The sequence below is a fragment of the Aureobasidium pullulans genome (genome assembly GCF_000721785.1).
Source record: "Aureobasidium pullulans EXF-150 unplaced genomic scaffold scaffold_20, whole genome shotgun sequence".
In the NCBI taxonomy this organism is placed as follows: Eukaryota; Fungi; Ascomycota; class Dothideomycetes; order Dothideales; family Saccotheciaceae; genus Aureobasidium; species Aureobasidium pullulans.
Genome location: NW_021941040.1, coordinates 134,095 through 153,418, shown reverse-complemented (window position 1 = coordinate 153,418; position 19,324 = coordinate 134,095). Strand labels below are relative to the sequence as shown.

Genomic DNA, 19,324 nt, shown 5'->3' with positions numbered 1-19,324 from the left:
AAGTATCTAAAATTATTCTCCTAGCACCTGCCAGCTTTCATCATCATCGCAGCATTCGGGTTTGGTTACTAAATTGAGTATCAACTGTCAGGCAGCCATTGAAGCTGAGCACACTACGGTATGCAGTAGTGTGTTTGAGAATGCCGCGCGTGCATTAGATAGCGAACTTTGTACTTTTGGTTGTCTGTCTTCGAGGTGCATGCGCTTTGGCGGAATGGATAGATCAAAGATGATGTGTCTCGGATGCACAATGGTCGTTTGTACTATAGTACCTTGTACCTGGTTGAAAAATCTGCAAGAGATGGAAGCCGAGAGCCGCATTTATTATACGGGCAGGGTCGTTACCCCAACGAGTCGCGCCTATGTGTAATTTTTTATCAAGACATGCAGCAGCGACTTGCTGATTCAATCATGCATCGTCCTGATAATGACTAGGCGTGATTTTCCGCCTTGTCCTTCTGGAACCCATATTTGTCCATCTTTACGCCTAGAGTTTTCTAATCACAAACTTGGAGCATGACTCGGGTTTGTAGATCCTGACCACTCCATTCAGACGACGAGCGTGAACCTGTTCAGTCGAGTAAAAAGCGGTGACGCTCGGGCAACGTATTCACGACAATATGATGCGGTCTCTCATGCCGCGCGCCGGTCGAGCTCATCACAAAGCCTAGTGATCACAGGTGACGACGAAGAACCAATACAATGTTGAGAAAGTCGTTCGCCATCGATGCATGATGAAAGTAAAATAGAGATGATTGCACCGATCTCATGGGTTCTAGGGCTGCATGGAGAGAAGAATCACAAAGCACAGCACACTTGCTCTTTCCTTGTGTGGAGAGAGGCGAGTAGAGGGCAGGGATCGTCAGCACAGTCCGCGTTTGCTCACAGTGCAGGCACGGTCCTCGAATGATTTGTGTTTCCTGCATGCGACTAAATCACTGGGAAACCATGGGCGCAACAAAATCTGCAAATCGGTGTAGATAGTGGAGTGTCATATCCTCATGAGATGTTGTGTGATGTGATGTTAGAACGATAGACACCAAAGATTGTAAAGGCTGTCAAGAAGTTTTCTTGCCGTTGCACGTACGCCGGGCGGGAGGGAACGGCCTACCTTATCTTTGATGCGGTAGACCGTTGCCCACTCCAACGGGCATCCCCACGACCTCTCCGTGGGTGACATGGGATGAGCCATGGGGCTGACAGAAAACGCAAGGCACATCACCAATCAGCCTCATTGTAGATTAAAAGCAGCATGTTCGCAGCTTGCAAGTGCATGTGGCAAAAATGCCGCCGACTGGAAGTAGAACTCAACACGCCACACACCATCTGCTGGAAAGCAACAGCATAGAGGTGTACTAGGATGCCCAATCTGTTGCAGCTATGGCGCAACTACCGCACACTTGTTCGCAAAGGGGTTTCCGGCTCAGATCGTGTTGCGAGGAATCAAGGATCTTCGAATCCTTCTGCTTGGCTGTTCTTCGTGCAAGTTGCAGCCCCACGCAGCATGCACGCTGCATGCTCGGACATGTTGGAAATAATAGAATGTTCCAACCTATCCTGGCATTACGCACGTATGCAGATTGTATTCCACGTCCAAGATCATGGGTCGGCATCTTATATTAAAAAAACTGCGCGATGGTGGGTGCGACTCCACCACATCCCGTGTCCTATTTGGACCTGAAGTCAAGGAAGAGGAAGTAGGCCAATATACGTGTCCTAAAGCAGTAAATGTACGGAACTGCAAGGATGCGTGAGTGAGGTCGACATGCGTCCCGCGCGAATGTGATGGTAACTACCCGTTGTCAGTATTTCCAGCAGCCTGTCGTCGGCCGTGGCATATGCCATGTGCTTCTGACTGCAGCGCAGGTCCTGGTCCGAGACAGCAGGATTGTCACTTATTCGCAGCTCAGACTTGTCACTTCCAATCAACGGACGTGGCACTAGATCATGTCTTTACGGGCGTAAGATATTTTGCACGGCGGATCCCAATCAAGACTTCATGTCTGCCAACTGTCAGACAAATGAACGAATGATCATCGCAAGGAAAACGGTCTGAACGTGATGTCGTATGGGAGTGAGCCAGGGCACGATAAGTGGTGGCTAGGAGGAGATCAAGGCTTGGAAGCGGGCCGGCAACGTCTGAGCCAGGCCACGCTCAACGCCGGGCATTAATATTGCGCAACCTGGCAGTTGACGATGCTCGATACTCGAGTACTGTACATGCTGATCTGATTATTTGCAGAACCGTCGCGATACCTGGAATGCATTCTTACCTTGCAGCCGTGAGCAGTTGGTATGGCCTGTGTTTGGTCTACTGCATGATAATTTGAGAATGTATGCATAAGGCTGTTAGGTCAATTGCGCTGGATGAGGAGTAGCTCGTGGGTCCCAGATATGCAGCATCCTGCATACTTGGCGCCGGTCTGGTCATGCTGGCTAGACTGCAGCACTACTCTAACCAAAGGGCTCCGGCATCTTTCGAAGCGCCTTGAGAGCACGTACGCAGACTCCGGTAAAACTCGAGGAAATTGCCATGAACGCTCAAGCAACTATGCGGTGCAGTGCGTGCAGTGCAGTCTGCGACTCGACGTAGTGTAGCTATTCTTATCCGCATGATAATGAGCGCATCAAAGCATTTCCGGCGTACTGGTTACGCTCCAAGACAGCGGGCTTTAGCGACTGAGGTCGGTGTGGTTAGAAGGTTGTGGTTGAGTGTTCTGCGTGGGCGCGATTCAGTGAGATACATGTCTACTTGTCTCCAGACAGTCTCACTTCTTGAGACTCCTAACATCTCGGCGGGAACCCTCCTTGCGGCATCCAAGGCGAAGTCCGGGCAAGATCTTGAAAGAGGGTCAATGTCGAGACCCGTGAAAACCGAGCCTCGTGGACGAGTACGGCTGGGAGAGACTGGGAGCGGGATTGTAGCGTAGGGATCAAGCTTTCCCACTTTTGGCTTCAAGTCGCGAAAGATGACCACCAAAGTAGTTTAGGGTAGACATGTTTGAGGTTAGAGCAGGATGGATAGTGTGGAGAAGTGGGCAGATGCGGACTGGTAGAGAAGGGGCTGCTTGCGAGGAGACGCGCTAGCCAAGAAAGTATTTCAAATATGAACCTTGTCGTTCCGATCAAACACGGCGATGTGGACTACGTCCGAGAAATACCATGTCCATTTTTTCTTTTGAAACATGTCTTTCTTGGAAGGAATCTACATGGACGAGACGTCTTGGAATGTGTCGTCCAGCACGACACGCTTGCAGGATTCCTAGACAACATTTTGTGATCAACATAGGGTACGAGTATTGATATTGATATTGATCGAGGTACGAGGTTGATGTGCGTGGGCGCGGTAAGCGATTGGGGGTGTAGGAATTGCCGAAAGATCTCGAGGAAAGAGTCAAGTTTTGGCGCTTTCGGAGTGGCATGCAGGGAGCCGCTCCAGCTGGCAGGCACTGACAAAGTGCTAACGCGCGAAGATCTGCGCGATCTCCACCGGCGCGAGCAAAAGTTGCATAAGGGTGCAGGGGGTTGGTTCCCTATATAAAATTAAACAAAAACATATCAACAGAGGCTGCGGTAAGCAGTTGCAGACATAAACAGTGAGATTACGGTGGAAGTTGTGACAGTTGGTAGACAGCTGTAACGGGCACAACAGCACCATGCAGAAGCAGTGCGCTTGCGCAAGGGGAAGAAGTGAAGGGGGTAACAGTCTCTGAACGGGCCGCGCGAAGGGTTAACTTTGGCGAAGGATAGCAGTCCGACTTGGGCATGGCGCGGTCGAGGAAGCTCCGGGAGTGTGTGGCATGGGTCTGAGGCGTCGTCTATGACTGCAAGTGCACAGCCAAAAGGCTCCAGGGCTTTACTCGGCGATGCCGTACGATGCGCATATTTGCAAAGGCAAAGAGGCACAATTTGCACAGAGACATTGTGGTGTGCTGGACGATCGTTCGACGACGACAATACTGATAGTGAACACACATTTTATTGATCCTTCTTCACTACTGGCGGTTGAGCTGTTTCGAATGATTCCAAACGGCTTCTTGTGTCGAACGGTCGTCGAGATGACGCCTTGCCAGTCCCGGAACGGGCCAGCTTGGGAGGCCCAACGGGCAGAGTACCTACACGCGCTCAAGGGGGGACGACGGAGTCAAAGAGGAAGATCCTTCAACGGCGCCGATGACCTGCAGTAGGCGCAAGAGCAAAAGAGCCAAGGTCTTGACGTGGGAGAGATTTGGGTCAAGGAGCGAGCGAGCGACGAAGCAAGGGGGCCCGCGCCGGCGCCGTCGCTTTTGGAGCAAGCCTTTACCAAAGCCACGCTCACCATCCCTGCTGCACATCGCGCATCACCCAGCGATCTGGATAAAGTTCGACTCTGACGTTAGCGGAAGAAGCCAAGTACAATTGAGCCCTAGATCCCCTTCTTTTGACATCCTGTCTCCCTCATCAGGACCTGGCCTCCCAACCGTTATAACCGTCCGTCTCCTGCTTTTCTGCAACGGCCGCCAACTCGGTTTCGTGAGAACTATCGACATCAGCCAGACCCGAATCCTGCCCCTCTGAACTTCGACAGGAGTTGACGCTTTGCCCCGCTGTCCGTTTAGGCCCATCGTTGTGACCGATTCGGAAATCCTCCTGAACCGTTAAACATTGTCCTTGATACAAATACAACGACCTCGTCGCAACAACAACAGCCATCCAACATCCAAACTGGTCTTGCATCGACTTTATAACGACCTCGTTGTCCCTCCCCGTTGTCTTACTTCAACCTCCATCCCCATCGCCTCAGACATCCTCCACCACCACATTCCTTCCAAAGCTTCAAGCTTGACTTCAGGTAAGCATTAACCATTCTCACCATCACATGACTTCATCACCATCCTCGCTCCACGCTATTGCAGCGTGCTCGACTGTCACCTCGAACCACCTCTTGGTTATGAATCATATCTGACAGCATTTCTAGTTCCAACTTTTACATTCCTTCTCTAAGTCATCAAAATGCCTGCACACAAGAGAGGTCCTTGGTCCCAACAGGAGGACCACATCCTCATGAGCCTTGTCCACTCTCAGGGCGCCCACAACTGGGTCCGCATCTCAAGTATGATGGGCACTCGCTCTCCTAAGCAGTGCCGTGAGAGATATCACCAGAACCTGAAGCCCAACCTCAACCATGACCCCATCACTCCCGAGGAGGGTGAGTTGATTGAGCAGATGGTCGCTGAGATGGGCAAGCGCTGGGCTGAGATCGCTCGCCGCCTGCGCGGCCGCAGCGACAACGCTGTCAAGAACTGGTGGAATGGCGGCATGAACCGTCGCAGACGCAACGCCCAACGCCGCGCCGAGATGGAAGCCCGCCAACACCAGCAGCACTCTCAGCAACAGATGATCGGTCAGCCCGGCCAGATGGTCCAGCAGCAGCAGCAGCTCCCTGAGCAGGCCATGTACTTCAACTCTGCCATGCAAAGACCCCAGTACTTCGACCAGAACCAGCTGCCTGCCATCTACCAACAGCAGGCGCACATTCAGCACGCCCACTATCCTCAGACCCTGGGTGTTCCTCAGTTCGGTCGCACTCTTCGTGCGTCTCCCTTCGAGAGTCCTTTACCTTCGCCTGGTGCTTACTCTCAAATCTCGGCAGACGGCGCACCTTCCCTCGTTTCAGATGCTTCTTCCTACTCCCAACGCTCTCCTCACGGCCCCTCGCCTGTTGAGCTTCCTCCTCTCAGCCAGCAAGACCAGCGCTACGTCGACCGCCGCCCTTCCAGCTCCTACATGCAACAGCAACAGCGTCTTGTCATCCCTGGCCAAGAGGGCTACCAGATCCCTATGCAAATGTCTCGCTCAGAGGATGGCACCAAGCGTCCCCAGATGCTCCAGGAGGCCTTCAACCCTCAAGCTGCCATGATGTACCGCCACGCTCAGGAATACCCTCAGATGCAATACCCTCAAGCACCTCTTCCCCACGTCTACCAACAGATGGCTCCTCAGCACCACTTCTCACATATGCCCATGGCTGCATCCGCTGCCCAACATCACTCCATCGACCCCGAGCTCGCTCAGGACGGTGCTGAGGGCAAGGAGAGCCCCAAGGAAAAGATGAGACTGTCTGCTATTGTTGCCAACTAGACCTTTTATCAACGACAGAGGATTGCATGTACATAACGAGGGATGAGGCGTCTTTGGCTTTCTGTTTCTCACATTTCATGGCGTTTAGAATCTATGCATGGTACTGGCTCGGGATGGAGAATTGTGTATACCCAACTTGTTTTGCTTTAGAATCACTTTCGAGTCTAATTGATCATTCGTTATCATCACACACATCTTCAACTTCTTCAAAGTGAACTTGTCTGCTACTGCCTCTTCTCCAGCCTCACACCCCAACTTCCAACAGTGACCCGCCCGTTCTTGCAGCGGTATATCCTCTTGATCGTTGCCATCTACTGGCAAACCTCCTCCGCAGAGGATGGAAACGCATACAGTGCACCTTATTTCTAAGACACGAAACTGCAAAGATCTCACTTCTTTATCACGATTACACAAGCTGGTAGATACACATTGCGAACAGGATCCTACTGTTCAATTTTCACGATCTTTATTGGAGTGTTCTTCTCGAACGTGCCTTGACATGATGGGTTCTGGCAGCAACTCTGTTCATCTCCGTTGTCTCCATCGTTCCTATGTTTGTGTTTACTCCATGCCACAATCTCTTTGTTTGTTTGATTATGCCGTTCAGTCAAATTACATTAATCTTATACACTTCCAATCCCACCGTTGTGTACGAACACGTTTGGTCGTTGCAGGGCCAGCACAACTGCCAGAGACGTTGGTCGTTTTCATCAGAAACGACATAACAGCACAAACAGCGACAACAGTAACAACGCACGTAATCCTATCCGGGAGCCGCAGCGGCACAACGATTTCGACAACAGGGAGTCAGCTCAGGAGACGTTTCCACCTTGTGAGATTGACCGCCGGGAAGTCAACGCCTGCCCAAGCAGCACGCAACGATGATGCAGAGAATCCCAAGGACGTACGTGTACAAGGCTCTCGATCCTCAGCCGTACTTTCCGCCCCCGAGGGGAGATCACGTCTCCATATGCAAAAGAACAAAGTACGTGCAGTGTATCCACCCAACACGCTATGCGCGCTCAAGATCCTACCAGGTCCCTTGCCGACCCTTGGAAAGTCCTTTATGCACCTCACTCTGGTCTGGAACGCTATGCATTCTGCATGCTTCCCCGTTCTGACTCTTGTACGTGTTAAGCGGCAACATGTATCTCTCAGAAGCAGCAGCGCAGCCTCTGGAACACTTTGTCAGATGATCAAGATTTGTCTGATCACAGTCGATTGCATCCGATTTGTGCGCACGAAAACCCACACACAAAAACTCAGCATGCACGCCGTCGCGAGCAACTGACATTGACCTTCACAACTTTCTCGGTATCTTTCGTATACACGCCGCGGACCTAACGCTAACCATCTGTTCATGCTTTGCAGGCTAAAGTTTCTCTCCTTAGCCTCAGAACTCGAGGGGGACAGAGTTGAACAGCGTCAGAGGATACAACATAAAAGCGCCAAACGGTCGAAGGGGGGTCCAGTGCCTGGAAAAACTCAAAGTCTGAAACATTGAGATCTTGTGGTTTGCTATTCGGCGTGGTATAGCCACAAAGCTTCCGATTTACTTTTAGTTTTGACCGTTGTTAGCGACAAGAATGCCACAAAGAGGCTGAAATCTCCATCGAAATGCAAACGGATATACCAGATCGAGTCAAACAGACCTGAAATCCGTCAAATGCTTTTCCACGTGGCTCACATGGAGTTTAGATGAGAGACATTGGGGTAATGCGTCTCGAAAGTCCCTTGAGATCAGAGGTACATGGCTTATTGATTTGACAGATCTGTCCGCTCTTGCAGTGTCACGAATGCAGTCAGGACTCGTACCGCATCAGCATGTTCCCAAACTGCGATGATTAGCGAGAGAAGGTAGAAAAATACAAGTCGAAAGGGGAAGGGCTTGCCCTCCTTGTTGAAGCCGCGGCTATGTCAAGACTCAATCTGTCCATGCCATGTGCGTGGACCGCTCCCGTCCCCAACGTTCTTCTCGCACTCCTCGACCAATGCGCTTCGGTAGTGCATAGCACAAAGGACATGTCGCATGGCTTGTTGCGCAAAAATAGGAGACAAGATTCTGCTGCATCCGTGCGAAGGTCTGTTCTCGCGTTCGCAAGGACGTGGCTCTTGCTCCACGATCCCTTTCCGACTAGGTAGGGAACTCGCTTTAGGCTTCTTCTGCGGACCCGTGGCGCTATCTTGACTACCGTACTTCCCAGTTCACGCGCCAGTGCAAGCATCTCCTGACATGACGGCTGAATCAAGAGTCGTAGACCTAAGGGGGGCTGGGGGAGAGGCATCCGGTAGTGCGCTGCCGGCAGGATAGGTAGTCATGGGTGAGGGAACACCAAGCGATGACAACGCGTGATATGCAGCTTCCAACTCACTCTATCACACTTTATAGACTGGGATTCCGAAAGAGTAGAAAGCTCTCGGACCAGCGTGCACTGTCGGACAAAAAGAGGCCATGGACCTGCTGCTCCTGCACTTTCCGGGCCTAAGCCTGTATCGCGTGTCCCTTTGCGGGCGAGGCGGGATCGCTTGACGCCGGAGCTTGGCCTTTTTCTCGATTAGAGACGTCAGACTACCCACTCCACCGCAGCAATCAGCCACGCGTGTTTAGCCCTGTCAACAACGTAGATCGCGAGCCGATGAGCAGTGCACCGAAGCAAGTTTTTGGATAGAGACTTGGTGCATATCGCATGGGTATTTTGACACTCCGCTGGTCGATGTGAGCGCTGCGCGCCATGGCTTCAAGCTACAATCCGGACCCCTCGACCGAGGCTTCCGATGTCCTCTATACCGCGCTACTAGTAAGGAGAACCTCAAGCGATACGGCGCCGCGTATGTGTGGCTTACTCGATGACTTCTGTAGTCACAGAGGGATCTAGCCAGCAGAATCCCTATCAATTATGTCACGGCGCCAGGAATCAACCTTACTCCAGCCTGCTTCTCGGACCGTCGCTACGAAGATGTCGCTGCTCAGCGATGCCTGTCCAATCTACTTTCGGTTGGTTTCCACCGGATCATTGTCGACCTCTACTGGGATCAAAGCCGTCAGACATGGAGCTTGTGTCCCGTAGAGCTTAGTACTGACGGGAACTCGACCTCGCCGATCAGGACGGGAGCCTACCCAAGCAGTCTATCTACATCCTCCTCGTCCACGAGCCCATCAGCTAGTCTGACATTGGCCAGGGTCTCTGGAGCTACGGCCGAAGGTCTAGGACGTCGAGCTCTCCACACTTCATTGATTAACGCGAATGAAGATGTGCATCTGTCGGCGGACATACATCCCCGACAAACTTCCGAGTATTCATCCGAGTCTTCCCAGGTCGTATCCATGACCAGCTCCGCATTGACAATCTCTGCGCAAGCGTCTGGATCAAGTAGTGTGACAAGCGGAGGTGGTTTAGCAACAGTGTCTCAAACCACTGCAGCTGCAGACCCGTCAGAAACAGGGCATATGATTGGACCATATCAATGCTCAGAAAGCATTGGCATTGCTACCTTGACCAATGTTCTGGCGGATTATTTCCAAGGAACCGAGAACGATGTCAATGCGACTTTCAAGTACCTGGAATTCAATGTGCACTTGGCAGCACCTTTTGGCGATCCGACAGGCACTGCAAGTCCATCTGATCCCGAAAGATTGCCCAGTGTCGGCAACTACATCAGCGATCTTATCAACTCAACTCTCTCACCCTACATATACACGCCAGCTGCTCTTCGGTCCGAGAGAGCGGACCTCAATCAGTCATGGTTTTCAAGTGGTGTGCAAAACCCACCGGCATCGGAGTATCTCACCACTCAGCCATTGAGCGATGGCTCTGGGCTATACACCTTGAATGGATGGCCTAGCACTAGTGTCATCATGTTACAGCGCGCTCTGCGTATTATTGTAGGCCTTGGGAGTGTAGATGCGCAGATGCAGCAGTATGACTTTTCTGCTGATGCCGACTCAATCTTCCCCACAGGCTACATCTCTAATCCGATTGATGCGACAGTGTCATCAAATGGCATGATCGCAAGTGGGTGCTTGTATCAACCAAACAACACCATGCTGTCTGCAGTGAACTCGTCGTGGGCTGTTTCCAGTAGCCTTCCTAACACAACCACCTCTAACACGACGTCTTATGCTGCTCTGAGTCTCTCATCTTGTGGCATCTCGCCTATCATCAACACACCACTCTACAGTTGTCTGGCAACCGAGAATGCTACTGTCTACCGCGAGTACATCAGCGACACACTATGGGGCTGGGCAGAGGATGAACCAAGTGATAGCGGCACGTCGGAAGTGACAGGAAGTCGACATTGCGCAGTCTCCAACATGACGAATAATGGTCGATGGCAGGTGGTCGACTGCACAGACGAAAACCACTTCATCTGTCGTCGCGACGACTCTCCTTACGTATTCAGCGTAAGCGACGACAAGAATCGGTACTATCAAGGCGATGAAGCGTGTGGTGATGGCTCCAGTTTTGCCGTCCCACGCACGGCACTTGAGAACCACTACATGGTGGATGCGATACGTGACTGGGCTTCCTCAAAAGCCAGCAACGATGACGATGATACCCAAGTCTTTTGGCTCAACTTGAACGACATTGACATTATGGATTGTTGGGTCAGTGGTGTCAATCAAACCTGCCCTTATCAGACGGGATCGAGAGACATGAAAAGGACGGTGATCATCCCGACAGTCGCAGGTGTAATTGTGTTCTTGTTGGCAATATTGACACTCACCGTCAAGTGTGCGGCAAACAGACAGAACACGAGGCGTCGACGCAGACGCGGCGAGAGAGGATGGGATTATGAGGGTGTACCTTCATGAGATTGTATACTTGGGAGGCATGATTTTAGTGACCTGTGGCAGTATAGACTTTGTAATTGACACATAGCCGACTTTTCTGGAACTCTTTCTCTTCATCTAAAGTGTCGCTTGTCTGATTGGCACTTTGCCTTCCATACAAACCAGCACCTCTGACGATCTCCTACATACTCACGGAGACAGGATCCATCATGATCTATGAATCATGATTGCTATCATGATCACACCAGCATCATTTTCGGAAGCGGGGCTGACTCGACCGTCAATCTCCCCGAGATAATCCGAGCACGTCATCAAACACCGACCACCTCTGTCACTATCAGCGACGGCAGAGCGAAATATTTGCCGGATAAGCATTAAAGAAATTGTAGAACGCAAGGTAGGCCAAATCTTCTGGGTCATTGTATCCTTTGCAAGCGTTCCATCAAGTACTGAAGGATTTGGAAAGGTTCGTCAAGTATTTGTGCATCGCCTCAGCGAACATCACTCGAGGCAAGAGCGACTGGAGACATCTCCATCAACAATCCAGATCAATACCTGAGGAATTCCAAACAATGGCATCTCTCATCCGGCAACGAAGTATCATCCAGAAAATCACCAATTCGCCTCTACAACACCGTCAATTCAGCAACACCACCCGCACAAATGCCGATTTCACACACGCAGTCATCGGCGGAGGAGCAGTGGGTCTAGCAATCGCCCGCCGCCTCCAACAACACAATCCCTCCTCCACCACCACCTCTACAGTCCTCATTGAGCAGCACAAAGCCGTGGGCACGGAAACCAGCAGTCGCAATAGCGAAGTCATCCATGCGGGAATCTACTACGGTCACGACTCGCTGAAAACGAAATTATGCGTACAGGGCAAGAACATGTTATATGAGTTATGCGACAGGCATAATATCCCGTATAACAATTGCGGGAAATGGGTTGTCGCGCAGGATGAAGCGCAAGCGGAAGCGGTGGAAAAAGTCCACGCGTTTGCAAAAAGTATCGGTGTGCCTACCAATTTCTTGAGTAGAGATGAAGCTGCCCGCAGAGAACCAGACGTCAGAGCCGAAACAGCAGTGCTGGAATCTCCCACCACCGGAATACTGGACAGTCACGCATACATGACATACCTCCACGGCAGTTTCCAAGATGCGGGCGGCGACACAGCACTAGGTGCCAAAGTCACAAGGATAGAAGCGCCCTCTGCATCCTCTCCCGACTGGAAAATCTACACTTCAGACCCACAAGATCCGAACTCGGAAACCGATCCCATCACCGCCGAAATCCTGATAAATTCCGCCGGCTTATACGCCTGCGATATAAACAATATGATCCTACCCACCCACAGAAACATGAAACCCTTTTACGCAAAAGGGAATTACTTCAGTTATGCGTCGTCCAAACCTCGACCGAATGTTTTGGTGTACCCTGCTCCGGTTGCGGGACAAGGGGGTCTGGGTACGCATTTGACTCTGGATATGGGCGGTCGTGTCCGTTTCGGTCCTGATGTCGAGTGGGTGGATAGTCCCACTGATCTGACACCTACTTCCGACCCAACTCGCTTCAAAGCAGCTATTGCGGATATCAAAAAATATCTCCCCGGTATCGATGAATCTGCCATCGCGCTCGATTACGCTGGTATAAGACCGAAACTGGGCAAGTTGGGCGCTGTGGGTGCTGGCAAAGGATTCCAAGATTTCTACATCAAGAGGGAGGAAGGGTATGAGAGTTTTGTGAATCTGTTGGGAATTGAATCGCCAGGATTGACGAGTAGTTTGGCGATCGCCGAGGAGGTTTATCAATTGTTGTACAAATGATCTTTGACAGAGTTGTGTCAAAAGGAGGAAAGCTTGTTGGACATCTTTACATAGGAGGTGGGTCATTCGCGGGTTCGCGAAAGTTGTGTCATCTAAGCATCGCTGGTGCAGTGGTTGTTGACAAGAAAAATGATCAAGGAAAATAATTGATCATGGCATTTTGTGGAGTTTGTAAAAGTGGACATTATTGTTCTTGTTCATTCGACTACATAGCCTGCTGTCTGTCGTTGCTTCTGGATTATGGACACTTTGTACCGAAATCGTGCCTGTCGTGGCGTATTCCAACATCTCATCGTAATCGTGCTCCCCAAAACGCCTGTTCATCCTTCGTCTATAATTATCGCATTCCTGCTGAAATCAACCAGCTCAGCCTTATCCCAGTATGTCACCCACTCACTTCCAGAGTAAGAAGAATTACATCTTTCCGCTGACATTTCTCTTTCTGGCCCAAGTACCACCTAGTCCTTCCTCGGCGATCTTGCCACTCACATTGCGAGCGCGAGCGCCATAGTGGTCGTCGAATGAGAGGTACATGACACTAGCATCAGCGATATCAACGCCAGTCCTGCTGACGACACGACCTTGACCTCTGGGTACAGTCTGCTCCTGCATACGGATGTTGTTCATTGCGGGAGTCAGGTTGCCGTAGCGCTTTCCTTTAGGAGTGCTGGAGCGGCTGGAGTCGTTTGGATCCTGAGAGTAGAAGGACGATTTGGCAGACACGGCGGCAGGTTCAGGAGCAGGAGGGCTCAAAGCGCGGCCGATGCTCGTGTTGGATGGGGTCTCACGGAGAGAGTAGTCGTCGAGCTCAAGAGTACCGTTGGGCATGTCGTCAAAGTAGAAGTCTCCGGCATCGAAAGAATGCTCAGGGGGAGTAGGAGGGTGCATGCGGAGAGGCTGAGGAAGGAGTTCCTTGTATTCTTCGCTGGCGAAGCGGAGCTGAGTGACGTTGGGCTCATGGATCTCGGGACTAGAGTCGCGGTCGGATACAAGCTCAGGTACAGGAGTGCGGCGGGGAGATGACAGATCGGCATCGTCATCGGCGACGACGAACCAGTTGTCGCTAAGCAGAGCCTTTGATTGTGGATCCTTCTCGGTAGCGGATTTGACAGAGGGCTCGAGAACAGGCTGAGGAGTAGGATTGCGGCTCAAGTTCTCGGAGGCGGTGATGAAAGAGAGAGGACGAGTAGGCATGGGGTCGTGGATAGAGTCGCGAGTGTTGGGTCTCTGGTTGGCATAGCGCTGGAAGGACTGAGGACGAGAGGATCGAGACTGAGAGCGGTCACGCTCATGGGACTGTGAGGCACGATGCATGCTGGTCTGGGATGCGTAAGCCGAAGAAGGCTGTTGGTAGTCGAAACGGGATTGACGAGCAGAGTCTTGAGTGTGACCTGAGTAGCTGGGATCCAGGTTGGTGCGTGACTGGTAGAAGGACATAGGTCGGACATTAGCCTCAGGGATGAGTGCGTCTCTGCCAGTGGAGACACGAGTGGGGCTGCTGAGGCTAAGAGAACTGCCGCTCAACATGGCCAATCTCTGCTCCGACATGCTTGCTGATGCCTCACTGTTCTTGTAGGTGTGCTTGCGATTGATTCTGCTGGTCAGGTTGTCCTCTAGGGGATTCATGTCAGGTGGGCACTGAGCAATCTTCTTGAACATAGCGAACAGGTACATGTCAATGGGAATGCTGAACAAGTGCAAGGCACCTGTAACACTGCCAACCAGGAAGGCAGACTCGAGCACCTTGCCGTCTTTGTCGGCTGAGTGGAAGAACGAAGTCCAGCGATTCTCATCGCCGGGGGCCATGGTCCAGTTAGTTGCTGTGAAGAAGGCGATGAAAACGTAGAAGGGCAGCATGGCGATGTCAACAAAGCACGAGAAGGCATTGTAGCTAGCAGAAGAAGTTGCAGGACGGGTCTTTGCCGGACGGCGAAGGTTGTAGAGAGCGTAAGCGCAGACTACGGCATCCACGGCAGGCTGTCGTATGTGAGTGGGTGTTTACATGGATGAAATCTGTCTGGGGTCATGCTTACGGGAATCCTGAGAATCCATCCTTGGACATCGTTGACACCCCTGATGATGATGACACAGATCAAAGCTCCCAAGGCACCTATGAGTTGTAGGAGGCGCAGAGTGAACTGAATCCAGCGGGCAGTGTTGATCCTTTGCTTTGTCTTTGGGTGCATAGGCGGGACATTGGGACGGGCGGAAGGAATGATGATGTAGCTGTCAGGGTGTCTGTTGAAGTCGATCAGTGGACCCTCCTGCTTGGGCTTTGGTGAAGACGTTGAAGAGGCGACAGAGTAGTAGCTGGCGCGGGTAACGGCCTTTGGGTCGAAGTTGTAGCATGGATCTGTGTCTTTCTGATTGACCGGAGTAAAGAGGTATGGCGGAGTAATGCCAACCATGATGCGATGAGTGGAAGGCCTGACCCAGATGATTCGCAACCTGTCAAAGAAAAAAAGCACGTCTGATTTGCACAAGGGAAAGAACGAGGAATGAAAACGGCCAGATAGCGGGCATATATTCTTCGGAGTCGACGCGACCCAAACACTCGTTGCTGAGGGGACGTGTGCCGATAAGGGCGATAAGCGATTGTGGCGTCAGCAAGTGTGGGGAATTCTAAAAGTCCGAGACACCAGCCGCACGAGAGGCTCGGAGAGAGGGTGGCTGGAGAACGTGTCAAGCTAGAGTATACTCGTGCCTGCCTCAACCATGAATCGAAACTTGGTACGCCAGACCCGCCGCCGCCAGTTGCTAGGCAATGCCATCTTGGGAGGAAGGTGCCATGCCCGGATTCCTTTGACCAGCCGCCTATACTCGACAGCCGACAGCGAGCGGCCCTTTCGATGCGCCGTCATTGGCTCAGGACCCGCGGGCTTCTATGCCGCATACCGCATGTTGCAGAAGATGCCAAATGCCCGCGTCGACATGTATGAGGCTTTGCCGTCTCCTTATGGTCTGGTCCGCTTTGGTGTTGCTCCAGACCATCCAGAAGTAAAGGTACTATCTTTGCCCGCTACGCCCATCGACACTTGACTCAGACTGACCATCCTCTACAGAACTGTATAGATAAGTTTGTCGAAGTCGCATCCCACCCTTCCTTTACCTTCATTGGCAACACGACCATCGGCTCTGCCCCTGGCTCCCTACCTTTGTCCTCGATTGCTCCCCACTATAACGCCCTTCTCTTCTCGTACGGCGCCTCACGAGACCGTAAGCTTGGCATTGCTGGCGAAGACCTTAGTGGTGTCCTCTCAGCTCGTGCCTTTGTTGGCTGGTACAATGGTCTGCCAGAATACGCAAACCTCGCCCCTGCACTCGACAGCAGTGACGAAGCCGTTGTCATTGGCCAAGGAAACGTTGCTCTGGATGTCGCTAGGGTTCTTCTGTCGCCCCTGGATAGACTACGGAACACGGACATGACAGAAGCCGCTTTAGAGACTTTGTCCAAGAGTAGGGTGCGCAGAGTTAGAGTTGTGGGAAGAAGAGGGCCTCTGCAAGCCCCATATACAATCAAGGAGGTTCGCGAGTTGATGCAACTGCCTGGAGTCGCTTTCAACCCCGCCGATTCATCTCTGTTTCCGACAGAAACCAAAAAGTTACCTCGACCGCTCATGCGCATCGCCCAAGTCATCGAAAAGGGCTCTCCCACTTCAGTGCAAGAAGCTGCACGCCAATGGGAACTGCTTTACATGCGAAGTCCAGTTGCATTCGAGGAGAGCACTTCGAGCCCTGGCTCTCTGAGTGGTGTTCGCTTCGACGAGATGGAGTTCACACAAGACCCATCTTCAGTTCCTTTGAGTGATCTGGACGCGCTACGTAGCATGCGTGTGAAGAAGAAGGATGCTGGCAAACAGGAAGTCCTCACGACAAATCTTGCCTTCCGCTCTGTCGGCTACCAGTCTGAGCCTCTAGAGGGCTTTGAAGATCTTGGTATCACTTTCGATCAGAAGATGGGTATCATCCCCAATGATCTCTATGGCAGAGTACTAAGCCCAGACAATGGGCCAGGAGCACTTGGTGCAGGTCACGTACCCGGCATGTACTGTGCAGGCTGGGTCAAGAGAGGTCCCACCGGTGTTATTGCCAGTACCATGCAGGATGCCTTCACCAGCGCCGACATCGTCGCCAAAGACTGGGCAGACGGTGTGACTTTCATCGGCTCAAATAGTGAGCCAAAGGCAGGTTGGAACGAGGTCAAGAAAGAAGCCGAGAAGCGCGGCATCCGAAGCATTGGCTGGGAAGACTGGCTGAAGATTGACAAAGAGGAGAAGAGAAGAGGACAAGCCAAAGGCAAGGAAAGAGAAAAGTGCCACTCGGTCCAAGAAATGCTCAAGATCCTCGACGCATAATCTATCGGATCTGGAAAATACCTCCCACTCTACTCTACTACATGAGCTATTTACGAAACATATTAACCCACGTTGGGTTTCTCGAAGAACTGACTCAGTGTATATTTTGTCTCGCCATCGTAGACTGACAACTCGGCCAACGCATGTTTGCCCTCCGCTACAATCGTCTCCCTAATTGTTTCCGACCGAGGTGTGATTGAGCAGTTGAACGGCTCTGGACGCATATTCAATCCGTTTCTGTTCGAATTAGCTTTGCCGAACAAAGATGATCGTTTTGTTTACGTGTAAGCAAAGATGTCGACGGGGATGTCTTGTCCGGTTTCGTCTTTTGCCTTTTGGATCCGGAACGCCCAGAGTAGACGAGCGATACTGATGAAAGTTCCCTGCTCAGCAAGGCCTTGACCACTGCACACTCGCCTGCCCCAACCAAAGGTCATATACCCCTTGTCGTTGGGGAAAGGGCGCGAGTCCGAGCCATCGCTGAGGAAACGCCCAGGATTGAATCTATCTGGCTCTTCGTGGAATAAGCAGACGCCATATCGTGTCTGCCAAAGACTTCTCAAGCTTACCTGGAAACTCTCTCTCATTGTGATGGATTGCCCAACTGTTGATTTGACATTAGCCATGATCTTTACATCTCATGTGCAGATTCTATCACTCGCATAGCTGCATAAATGCACGCTGTTCCCTAGATCAAGGCTGATGTCCAGTGAGAGTGTGTTAAACAGCACCTCCCTCTGAAAAATTGTCCTGATCTGGAAACATCGTGCGTTTCTGCAGGCCCAAAGTCACTAGAAATCTACACACGGGGAGACACCATTTCAAGAACCTACGTATTTCCTTGTACCCAGGAATTCTTCGGGATGAGATATCCGTTCCATTGGTCGTCTTCGGTCGGCGAATGAGGCTGGCCTCCGATTATGGCCACAGATCTCCACCTGAACACTTCCTTCACAAAGGCTTTTACGTATGGCAGGTGCGGCTCGTCTTCCCAACTTGGGCTACGGTCAGGGCCTACCACACGATCAAGTTCTTCCCAAGCAGCAGGAAGTGTTTCGGGAAAGGCGCAACACGCTAAGGCGAAAGTGACCAGTGTTGAGCTTGATGTGTCACTTCCTGCTCCGAACAGATTTCCAGTAAGCGATGCGATTTCAGTCGCATTGAGGTCGTACTTGGGAGCCTCTTTGAATAGTTGCTTGACATAACAGGGCTCTTGATGCGACGTTCTGTTGGCTTCATCAGCCAACGCATAGTAGAATGCGCTGCCGCGACCACCTTTTCCGAAAGGCTTGAGCCAAGGCGCGATGCATCTTGGGAACTTCGCCAGCCATGGGAAAGTCTCCATGATCATTGGAAAACTCTTGCCAGGGACATTGAGTTCGGCCGCTCGCTGCATGATTGCGAGTACTTGCGTTATGAGCGGGTCGGAGATACTGGCCACACGTCTGCCGAATCCAATGATCGACACCACTGAAGTGGCATATCGCTCCATGTGGGTTACGAAACGCTTCGGATCGTGCAGTATATCATACGCCATAACCTGGCTTTCGTTATTCTGGAAGCCGCGATACTTGCGTACTTGCTGCAAGCCAACACCTTGATGTGTCAGCTTTCGGTGCACTCGCCAGCGGTCGCCATAGCGCATGTTCACTAGATTGTACTGGCCAACACCGCTGAGCTCGGCAAAGACAAGCATCTTTGGTCGTGAAGCATAGAGTGCGGCTTTCTTGTCCAAAAGTTCCGAGGCTGCCCAAGCATCATTGATCCAGATTGTTGGATTGCGGCCTATCCAGAAGGTTATGACTGGGCTGTCGAACTTCTTCGCCAGTGCTTCGAAATATATCCATGGTTTATTCTCTGGAAGCATGTGCGTGTTTCCAACTAGGGGCAGAGGTACAGGACCAGGTGGCTATTCTATCAGCTCTGACTATTCAACATGGAGCATGAAGGAGACCAACCAGTCTTCTATGCATGTGCAACATCCAGGCATAATCGGCGAAGAGGATCATCAGACCGACGCCCAACAATCCGAGGAAGAGTTGGCTGAGGTCAAGCCTGGCAACGACATCCTCCACACTCAGCAAGCCAAAGCTTTCAAAGGTACCTTTGCTCAACATATCTGAACATAAAACTCAAAAGATGCAAACGATATCGAATTCGCGTTTACGAGGCGCTTCTATACGACTAAGAACAAGATTTGTTGCCTCGAGCTCCGCTCGAGAGAACAGACA

At 51.6% G+C, this 19,324-nt stretch overlaps 8 protein-coding genes across 8 annotated transcripts; 5 read left to right on the top strand and 3 right to left on the bottom strand.

Annotated features, from left to right (window-relative positions):
- Positions 1-2,889: 2,889 nt before the first annotated feature.
- On the bottom strand, positions 2,890-3,811 carry M438DRAFT_97592 (uncharacterized protein). Its single transcript, XM_029910447.1, has 2 exons — positions 3,590-3,811; positions 2,890-3,533 (listed from the first exon to the last, which is right to left on the bottom strand). Exons 1-2 carry the CDS (start codon positions 3,656-3,658, stop codon positions 3,126-3,128), a joined length of 477 nt encoding a protein of 158 aa, XP_029757328.1. The 5' UTR covers positions 3,659-3,811; the 3' UTR covers positions 2,890-3,125.
- A 901-nt stretch (positions 3,812-4,712) lies between these two features.
- On the top strand, positions 4,713-6,289 carry M438DRAFT_97521 (uncharacterized protein). The gene is made up of 3 exons (XM_029910445.1): positions 4,713-4,831; positions 4,958-5,572; positions 5,633-6,289. Exons 2-3 carry the CDS (start codon positions 4,993-4,995, stop codon positions 6,118-6,120), a joined length of 1,068 nt encoding a protein of 355 aa, XP_029757327.1. The 5' UTR covers positions 4,713-4,831; positions 4,958-4,992; the 3' UTR covers positions 6,121-6,289.
- M438DRAFT_97529 (uncharacterized protein) lies at positions 6,289-7,884 on the top strand. The gene has a single exon (XM_029910446.1). It carries the CDS (start codon positions 6,458-6,460, stop codon positions 7,409-7,411), a length of 954 nt encoding a protein of 317 aa, XP_029757326.1. The 5' UTR covers positions 6,289-6,457; the 3' UTR covers positions 7,412-7,884.
- Positions 7,885-8,586: 702 nt separating this feature from the next.
- On the top strand, positions 8,587-11,015 carry M438DRAFT_348231 (uncharacterized protein). The gene is made up of 2 exons (XM_029906093.1): positions 8,587-8,918; positions 8,981-11,015. Exons 1-2 carry the CDS (start codon positions 8,853-8,855, stop codon positions 10,931-10,933), a joined length of 2,019 nt encoding a protein of 672 aa, XP_029757325.1. The 5' UTR covers positions 8,587-8,852; the 3' UTR covers positions 10,934-11,015.
- Positions 11,016-11,237: 222 nt separating this feature from the next.
- M438DRAFT_97510 (putative FAD dependent oxidoreductase) lies at positions 11,238-12,883 on the top strand. The gene is made up of 2 exons (XM_029910444.1): positions 11,238-11,309; positions 11,379-12,883. Exon 2 carries the CDS (start codon positions 11,485-11,487, stop codon positions 12,736-12,738), a length of 1,254 nt encoding a protein of 417 aa, XP_029757324.1. The 5' UTR covers positions 11,238-11,309; positions 11,379-11,484; the 3' UTR covers positions 12,739-12,883.
- A 10-nt stretch (positions 12,884-12,893) lies between these two features.
- Positions 12,894-15,219, bottom strand: M438DRAFT_368031 (uncharacterized protein). Its single transcript, XM_029908013.1, has 2 exons — positions 14,772-15,219; positions 12,894-14,715 (listed from the first exon to the last, which is right to left on the bottom strand). Exons 1-2 carry the CDS (start codon positions 15,144-15,146, stop codon positions 13,153-13,155), a joined length of 1,938 nt encoding a protein of 645 aa, XP_029757323.1. The 5' UTR covers positions 15,147-15,219; the 3' UTR covers positions 12,894-13,152.
- A 234-nt stretch (positions 15,220-15,453) lies between these two features.
- M438DRAFT_376934 (nucleotide-binding domain-containing protein) lies at positions 15,454-17,093 on the top strand (the record flags this gene model as incomplete). Its single annotated transcript, XM_029908699.1, has 2 exons — positions 15,454-15,741; positions 15,801-17,093. The coding sequence occupies 2 exons, from the start codon at positions 15,454-15,456 to the stop codon at positions 17,091-17,093; spliced, it is 1,581 nt and encodes a 526-aa protein (XP_029757322.1).
- On the bottom strand, positions 16,969-19,102 carry M438DRAFT_302864 (cytochrome P450; the record flags this gene model as incomplete). The annotated part of the gene is made up of 5 exons (XM_029902145.1): positions 16,969-17,330; positions 17,376-17,607; positions 17,663-17,697; positions 17,927-19,002; positions 19,052-19,102. The coding sequence occupies 5 exons, from the start codon at positions 19,100-19,102 to the stop codon at positions 17,156-17,158; spliced, it is 1,569 nt and encodes a 522-aa protein (XP_029757321.1). The 3' UTR covers positions 16,969-17,155.
- Between the last annotated feature and the right edge of the window lie 222 nt (positions 19,103-19,324).

Coding starts and splice junctions, on each gene's coding strand:
- M438DRAFT_97521 (XM_029910445.1), top strand. CDS start 4,993: ATGCCTGCACACAAGAGAGGTCCTTGGTCCCAACAGGAGGACCACATC. Junction 5,573..5,632: donor TCAGTTCGGTCGCACTCTTC/GTGCGTCTCCCT, acceptor AAATCTCGGCAG/ACGGCGCACCTTCCCTCGTT.
- M438DRAFT_97529 (XM_029910446.1), top strand. CDS start 6,458: ATGGAAACGCATACAGTGCACCTTATTTCTAAGACACGAAACTGCAAA.
- M438DRAFT_348231 (XM_029906093.1), top strand. CDS start 8,853: ATGGCTTCAAGCTACAATCCGGACCCCTCGACCGAGGCTTCCGATGTC. Junction 8,919..8,980: donor TCCTCTATACCGCGCTACTA/GTAAGGAGAACC, acceptor TGACTTCTGTAG/TCACAGAGGGATCTAGCCAG.
- M438DRAFT_97510 (XM_029910444.1), top strand. CDS start 11,485: ATGGCATCTCTCATCCGGCAACGAAGTATCATCCAGAAAATCACCAAT.
- M438DRAFT_97592 (XM_029910447.1), bottom strand. CDS start 3,658: ATGGTGCTGTTGTGCCCGTTACAGCTGTCTACCAACTGTCACAACTTC. Junction 3,534..3,589: donor ACCGTAATCTCACTGTTTAT/GTCTGCAACTGC, acceptor AATTTTATATAG/GGAACCAACCCCCTGCACCC.
- M438DRAFT_368031 (XM_029908013.1), bottom strand. CDS start 15,146: ATGGTTGGCATTACTCCGCCATACCTCTTTACTCCGGTCAATCAGAAA. Junction 14,716..14,771: donor GATGGATTCTCAGGATTCCC/GTAAGCATGACC, acceptor CACATACGACAG/CCTGCCGTGGATGCCGTAGT.